At 45.8% G+C, this 8,321-nt stretch overlaps 1 protein-coding gene across 1 annotated transcript in view; it reads right to left on the reverse strand.

Annotated features, from left to right (window-relative positions):
• Window positions 1–8,321, reverse strand: part of MAEL (maelstrom spermatogenic transposon silencer) — a 35,480-nt gene that overhangs the window by 2,412 nt on the left and 24,747 nt on the right. The window contains exons 9-10 of the mRNA XM_006163053.2: window positions 4,658–4,720; window positions 3,819–3,951 (exon numbers count right to left, since the gene is read on the reverse strand). Coding sequence (XP_006163115.1) covers window positions 3,819–3,951; window positions 4,658–4,720 — 196 coding nt within the window. The remainder of the gene's footprint in view (window positions 1–3,818; window positions 3,952–4,657; window positions 4,721–8,321) is intronic.

Below are 8,321 nucleotides of genomic sequence, written 5' to 3' on the forward strand. Positions count from 1 at the left end.
ACTTGACTACAGAGGCAGGTCATCTCTAGGCAACACCAAGGATCCACCTGAAGCTGGGGATGAACAGATCAAGCGGTGCGGCAGTTTCCCAGCCTCATTCACCTCACAGGCACAGGGGTAGAGTAGATGAGACGTACTCAGGGTTACAGTGGTGAACAAGAGGCCCACAGTGCTGGCAGTGACTATAGGCAGAGGGCGTGAGAACCAAGGATGGAAGGAGATGAGGGGTGGGGATGGAGGTGGTGAAGGGGGTGCCATGCTGGCGCTGCAGTGCAAGCAGAGCCCTGGAGCTGTGCAATGCCAGGCCCTGCGGGGGAGTATGGCCGGCAGCGGCATACAGCATGTGCCAACTGTAGCTCTCAGGAGATGGCAAACGACTGCTGGTACTGGGTCCTAGAGGAGGGCTCTTTGAAACTTGGATCACAGAGGAGGTGCCATGGGGTCTAGTCCCTGACCATGGGAAGAGAGACTGTGCGGCAGAAGACAGGTGTGCACTGGAGGAGGGAACCAAGGGACTGGAGGGTCGGACAGCTGAAAGGACCACTGACAGGAGAAGAAATAAAGAGCTCTGGTGGGGAAGCTGTTCCATCTCCTGACTCAGGGTCACTCTAAAAATGAGGACAACTCAGGGGTCTGCTGCCTCTGAGTGCTATGGCCTGGATGGCATGAGATTCGATGCCTAGTAATTTAAGGGAGATGGCCTGAAGAAATCTGGAAGCTGTAGTCAAGGACAACTACTCCAAATATACAGGCTCACGGCAATTGAGGGAGAAAAAGATGTCTCTTTTTTTAGAGAGAGACTTTTTTGTTATAGGATGCATGTGCTTGCCAGAAAGACAGAAAGCAAGAAATCACCCCTTGGGGGGGGGGGAATGGCCACGGTGCAAACACTTCTCCTCCATTCTCCTTTCAAACATCTGCTGGTGGAACCAGCAGTTAGCATAATGGCTATGTCACTGGACTCCCATGTAGTTGACCACGGTTTGAGTCCCAGAGCCGGTGGCTTAAACTCACGCCGGGCGCGCGTGCGTGTGTGCCCAAGATCCCGAGAGGAGAATGGAGGAGAAGGGATTGCGGCATGGTCATCCACCCCGGGGGGGTGACTTCTCGCTTTCTATCTCTCTTTGTCTTTCTGGCAAGTGCACACACCCTATAGCAAAAACCTCTCCAAGAAAAGAAAATCTGCTGGTCCCAAGATGTCATCATGTGAAATGGCTAACAGAGAAACAGTGAGAGGAGGGTAACATTGTAGTTAGGACCAAGAGGGTAAACAACCTTCCCCCAAACGGGCTAAAGATATCTAAGACTTTCCTGATAACAAAGATCTGTAGGAAGGTCCCACAGAAACTGGGAAGGCCCAGAAAACAGGATCAGCCAAACGAGATGACCCTGGGAGACCAGAGAACGAGGAGCCGAGGCTGCCGTGCTGACTGAGGCACACGACCAAGGCGCAGGATGGGATCAGGTCTGGAGAGCTCAGCAAGGATGGAAGACGGGGGGCCAAGGCAAGGTCTCCCTGCCGGGGCATCAGGGTGAGACAGTGCCGGACAATACTTTGTTGTGGGGTTGTGCTGGGTAGGATCCTTAGAGGCATTTCTGGTCTATATCCACTTGGCCGTAGCATCCCCTCCCCAGCTCTGACAACCAGAAATGTCCCTAGATGTGGTCAGGGGACCTCTGTCTCTACACAAAATTGAGAACCACTGGGCAAAGGGTTAATATGGAGGGATGAGAAAGGGTCTTACTCAGAGTACATATGGAAAGCTCTGGAGGTCTTCCTTTTGTTTTAAAATGATCAAATAATAAAACGGGTTTTGACCTCTATGGATTTTATGACACACATGCAGACTTACCTAACTACCACCACAATTAGGACACAGGCGCGGTGGTCATCTCTGACCACGCCTTTGTAGATCCTGCAACCCAAACCCATTGCTTTTGGGAACCACTCATTTATTTCTCATCCCTCACTTCTGTCTTTTCAAGAATGTCATTTAAATAGACTCACAGTATATCATACAATATATAAGCTTCAGAGACTACTTCTTTCAGTGTAATTAATGGCTTCTGAGAGTCATCTGAATTAGTTTATATCAATGTTTTGTTCCATATTAGGGGTTCTCTTTTCGCTATTTCATTAACTATTTTTAAGTAACATTTATTTATTATCTACTATGTTCCAAGGCAAAGGTCTTTGCACTTTTACAAATTGTTGCATTTAATCCTAACAACTACTGTTCCTTTACTGTCCTTGTTTATAGACAAAGAAATAGAAAGTTCACATAACTTTCTTAAGGTCACACAGTCTGTGTGTAGCAGAGCCTGATATGAAAATCATGAATTCTCACTCTAGAGACTAGCAGCCAGCAGAAGACATAGTAGTTATGTCACTGGACTCCCACATGACCGATCAAGGTTCAAGTCCTGAACCCGGTGGCTTGAAACACACTGGGTATGTGTGCATGCATGCCCAAGATCCCAGGAGGAAAATGGAGGAAAAAGGATTATGGTGTGGCCATCTCCCCTGGGGGGGGGAATTTCTCACTTTCCCTCTCACTGTCTCTGTTTCTCTCTCTCTGGTGAGTACATGCACCTTACAACAAAAACCCACTACAACAAAAACCTCTTAAAAAAAAGAGACCATATTCCTAAATGCTATGCTCTTAGTGGTACAGAGAAGCCTTAGTAGGTAAATAAATACCAAGGAGGGAAGAAAGGAATAGAGGAATTAGAAAGATTTTCATCAAATCTTGCTTTAGGTCTTATACATTTTTGAAGTAGACATTTAAAATATTTATATTATCTACTCGGGTGCTTAATTTTTGGAATGTTTAGGTATGTTTTGTATAGGGACAAACAGTTGGCATAATGGCTATGTTGCTGGACTCCCATGTGGTTGACCACAATTCGAGTCCTGAACCAGGTGGCTTAAAACTCATGCTGGGCACGTTTGCGTGTGTGCATGCCCAAGATCCCAAGAGGAGAATGGAAAAGAAGGGACTGCAGCGTGGCCATCCCCTCTGGGAGGGTGATTTCTTGCTTTCTGTCTCTCTGTCTATCTTTCTGGTGAGCGCACATACCCTATAGTAAAAACCTCTCACGCAAATACCCAAAATAAAAAACCTCTAAAAAAAAAAAAAAAAAAAACCGATATGTTTTGTATGAAGAATAAATGTCAATTTTAATTTTCTTAAAACTTTATTAAATGTAGTGGGAAAATAAACCAGGAAGGAAAATAATTTCTCAAAAACTCCAACTGGATTAAGAACTGTTTGAAGCCAAATAGTGAAGGCCAAATGGTGGTCCGGCAGTGAAACACGGTGCTCTGAGACTGACACACACGGGGAGGCTCTGGGTTTGCATCCAGACTTCTCTGAGTATGTCAGACTAAGGAGGCAAGCTGTTTTTCTCTTAGAATAAATAAATATTTTTAAAAAATGGGCCAGCAGGTGGCATAGTTGTTAAGGTGCTGGACTCCCACATGGTGGACCATGGTTCAAGTCCTGGAACTGGTGGCTTGAAATTCACACCAGGCATATGTGCATGCGTGCCCAAAATCCTAAGAGGAGAAGGCTTGGGGATGATTTCTCACCTTCCCTCTGTCTTTTTCCCGGACTCTCTCTGGCAAGCACATGCACCCTAGAACAAAAATCTTACAAAAACAAGCAAATAAAACCCAAAAAGCCATTTGATATTCCATGGAAAACTTGAGAACAATGATTAATGGAAGAGAAAGAACCAAACAAAGGTGGACCTTGAGCTGCTACCGAGCAGGACCACATCAAGCAGGATAAGCAGCTCCAAGCCAGCCCCTTTACCTGGTAACGTCCTGCATCCAGGACTACCATTTTGGGCGTCACACTGTTGCTGGCCTCATAATCTTGTAGTGGTACATGAGCTTCTGTGAGCTGTATCCCAAAGAGAGTGGCCAGAGAATTACTGATGCAGTATCTTTAAAAGGAAACAACAGAAAGTTCATTATCAGAATCTCATCTAATTGACTCTAAAAGTACTTATATTGTAAAATTTCTAACAAAGAAATCAACTTGAAATTTGGGGAAAAATTTAAGAGGTGCAGAGAAGAGATGGGAACAGGTAGCAATACATATTGTAATGTGGATTATTCCTGGTAAGCAATTTTCTGATTGCCAGATAAACTGTCTGGTTCCTTACAAGGGAGTGGGAATGAGGGTGAAGGCTACTAGGGCTCTCCGATGTCTCAGGCAGGAAAAGGCAAGAGCAGACATAAGACCACAACCACAAATGCTCATTCACCCTCAGCACCATCTGCACTGGGAAAGCGGCTACTGGAGCACCCTCGAGTGGGTGTGCTCACTGCAGAGTGAGAAGAAAGCGGTCTACATATTTCAAGCACCTTCACAAGGACGTGCTGTCCTTAATGATCGTGAAGAATTTCACTTTCCTGTAAGGGTCCTGAAGGAAATTTTCAATATGTGCTTCCAAAAGTCTACTCGAATTGCTCTGACTGAGCAGTGACATGGACAGAATAAAAGCGACATGCAGTGAAACTACCTTTGTTTGGAACTAGAGCTGCATAGCCATTCGCCCTAGCTGCCAAAGCAATAGCAAGCAAGATGGCAGAGGTGAATTCAATGCAGCACAAAGCATTATGAAGAAACTCTGTGCCCCAACTTACGCAATCTTCTTGCAAACTGCTAAAGCACAGAAGAGAATGTCATTTTCTTCGTGCCACTTGCACCTGTGGAAAAAAAAAAAGAGAGAGAGACTTTAATATCCTAACTGAAGTAGCACTGTTTATGCCAAATTTCTAACATACCCAGTTGAGATTTCTAATTTAATACACAGAAAGATTTTTTTCTTGAGAGATTTTTGCTATAGAAAGCATATATTTGCCATTGATAAAAAGAAAGAGACAGAAATCAAGAAATCACCCCCAAGGGGTGAGAGCCACACCACAATCCCTCCTCCTGCACTCTCCTCTTGGGATCTTGGGTGCATGTGTGTGTGCACACACGTTTCTGGTAAGATTTTCAAGCCACTGGGTCCAGGACTCAAACTGCAGTCAGTCATGTGGGAGTCCAGCAACATAACCACTATGCCATCTTGTGGCCCCCCAAAAAAGATTTTTTTAAAATAGATTTTAGGGTTGATGTTGTGGCCCATTGGCTAAGGGAGCTGGATTCCACAGAGTCAACCACTGTTTGAGTACTGGCCCTGGTAGCTTGAAAAACACATTGGACATTTGAGTGTGCATACTCAAAATTCCAACAGGGTGGAGAAATGGAGGAAAAGTGACTGTGCCCTGACCATGACTTACTGGGGAATCTTCTGCCCTCTCTCTGCCCCCCTCTTTGGCAATGCACTTGCCCTCTGGCAAAACAAACAAACAAAAACAGGTTTTATGTGTCTCTTCTGAAGCATATTCACATTATGACAACCACACATCAACATCACAGTTAGACTTTCGCCCTGAAGTAAAATTTTAGAGGCACAATGGCGGCCAAGGTTGGCAGGGACTCATTCACCACGTGCACATTATTTGCAAGTCTCTGTCCTAAGCACTAGGAACACAGTCCTGAATGGAACAAACTCCTACCCTGTAAAACTAACCCTAACCCCAACACTGACCCTGAGCTGAACTGAAACCCCCAAGACTGTCGACCTCAGATACATATTGTTCCATTGGCGACCAGATGTGAAATGAAAGCAATCTAAAAAGTAACAGTATATTCCAGCATTCAAATCAACCAACACACACACAGACACACACACACACACACACACACCCTACAAATCTTACAAAAACCTCACCCTAGGAAAATGCCTCCAAATCTAGTTATACTATTAATTGTGGCATTGATTTGTCAAAAAACAGAACTGCTTTATATACTTTGTTCAACCATCAATATTCAGTTTATAGCCTCACATCTACTTCCAAGTGTAACATGTTTCTTTTTTCTTTTTCTTTTTTTTGAGAGGTTTTTGCTATAGAGTGCGTGTGCTCACTAGAAAGACAAAGACAGAAAGACAGGAAGCAAAAAAAAAAAAAAAATACAGAAAGCAAGAAATCAACCCCCAGGGGGATGGCCACACTGCAATCCCTTCTCTTCCATTCTCCTCTCAGAATCTTGGGCATGCACGCACACGTGCCCGGCGTGAGTCCAAGCCACCAGATCCAGGACTCGAACTGTGATCAGCTACATGGGAGTTCAGCGACATAGCCATTATACTAACTGCTGGTCCCGTAACATGCTTCTTTTATGAGAATCCACTCCAAAGTTTTGCCATCAGGCCAGACAGCATGGAGTAAACACAGAGCTTCCTCCCTGGCCCCAAAGATCTCATGCACTCACGTGCTATGCGCACACAGGCCTTCACAGCCCTCTTCTACACGGCCAAAGGTCTCAAGTCTCCTCTCCTTCAGGCTCAGGGTTAGGGTTCCCCTTCTTTCCCAGCATACTCCTGCTCACCCACCTTCGGACAGCATCACCCCCACGGCCCATGTGTGCTCTCGGCAGATCACCCACTGGTTTCTCTTAATCCCTGAACTCTCACTCCTGAGCCACTGTTCAAGCCATTTGTTACTGGAAAGGTCCTCCCTTCAACTACATCTCTGCTCACAGAAATTCTATCCATCCTTCCAGAAGAACCAAATGAATATGTGTTTCAGAAAGTGTTTCTAGTCGTCAAACCCTACACTGAGGTGTCAGTGTAGGGTTTCTCACATTTGATCTATCTTAGCATCTTCACATGCCTTGTTGCTCTTACCAGACAGAAGACTGAGGGTAAGGCTGACCACGTCGCTCCTTCCCTTACTTTGCATAGAACCTCATCTCGTATCTCATGGACACAAGCTCTTTAACATGTGTTAAATGGCATAGCAGTAGTGAGACTGAACCCACACGAGGAGGAGCCTCGTGTACATCCCAGGACCTCCTGAGCATGCCGGGCACCATGTGTGCCTGCCCATCATCCAGGCTGGCTACAACTCGGGGTGGACTCCAGGGTAAGGACACTGCCAGGAGTAGTCCTGTCTATTACTATCTTTCTCTTTCACAAAAAAATAAATATTTTTTAAAAGTTTGCTAAATAGGGAAAGCTCATTAAGCTGGACTAAAAAACTATTTTAAAGTGACATCGAGATATAAAACCACACCTCTTAATACTGCTATGCTGGGACTTCTGGTTGAAGAGGTAGAACACATGCAAAAACTTACTCCATTTGCTCCAAAGACCCTGTCAAAATGACAGGCAAAGAGTAAAAATGGTAGCTGTCCACAATAAAGGAGAAAACAGAGAGAGGCCTCCTCAGAAAAGAGTTCAACAAATTCATGTAAAATAAAGAACATGAAGGAACAGTAACTGAGGAAGCTGAACAGAAGTCACAGACTTTGGCGCTCACAGAAGAGGCTACAGTGGGAGATTTTCCTATCAGAACCCTGGAGATGCTCTGGGCTCATGGGCATATCCCTGCCCAGAGAGCTAAGATCAGACATGAGGCCAAACTTCCATACAGAGAATAGAATAATCGACTTCTCTGACCCCATGGAAAGAAGAGAACCTTCTGGCAGAACCAGGCAGGAAAAATGGCTGCTGACACCCTAAGGCAACCCTCCCCACGTTCTGGCGTGTAGGGTTCTGCCTCCCATTTAACATCTAGCTCCCTGGTTTGCTTTCCTTCTGCAAAGCCTTATCAGCTGATAATCCCCAATGAACAGGATCTTTACTTACTGGGCTTTGCAGCCTCGTTTCTAAATACGAATGGATCAGTGATGATCAGACCTTCAAAGGAAGTCTGCAACATGAAAAAGACCAAAATAGGAAGACCACGCCTCACTACCCAAAAACTCAGGGATCAAAAGCAAAGCAACAGGCGTGACTCACCAAGTCCCTCAAAGAGATCCTGAAATGACTGCCTTCATTACCCCAGCTTTCCCTCACCTGGTCAACTCTCCCAACGCTGATGATGGCTTTCTGTGCAACATCATGGCAGTGTAGACCAAGAGGTACTAAGACCACACAGTCAGCCCCTGCCCACGTTTAAACTACCAGAGCTTGTTAGGGCTGGTGGATCCTCGTCTTCTCCATCTGCCCAGGTGACCTCATGCACACACGGTCAGGGCCACCAGGCAGAGGACTTCTTTCCTTCGGTGCCTGCACACAGTGGAAAGAATGCTGCTGTCACGAGAACCTCGGAACTCTAGGCCAGGACCCCCGGCTGTGTGCCTGTTATTTCACATGCAACATGTGCTACCTCAGGACATTCTAAGCTTGCTCCTCCCTTCCCACCTACCCAGAGCCTAGTCCGGAAACCTGGGCCCCGTCTTCCATTACTCCCC

This window comes from Tupaia chinensis, unplaced genomic scaffold (genome assembly GCF_000334495.1).
Source record: "Tupaia chinensis unplaced genomic scaffold, TupChi_1.0 Scaffold141320_1, whole genome shotgun sequence".
Taxonomy (NCBI): Eukaryota; Metazoa; Chordata; class Mammalia; order Scandentia; family Tupaiidae; genus Tupaia; species Tupaia belangeri.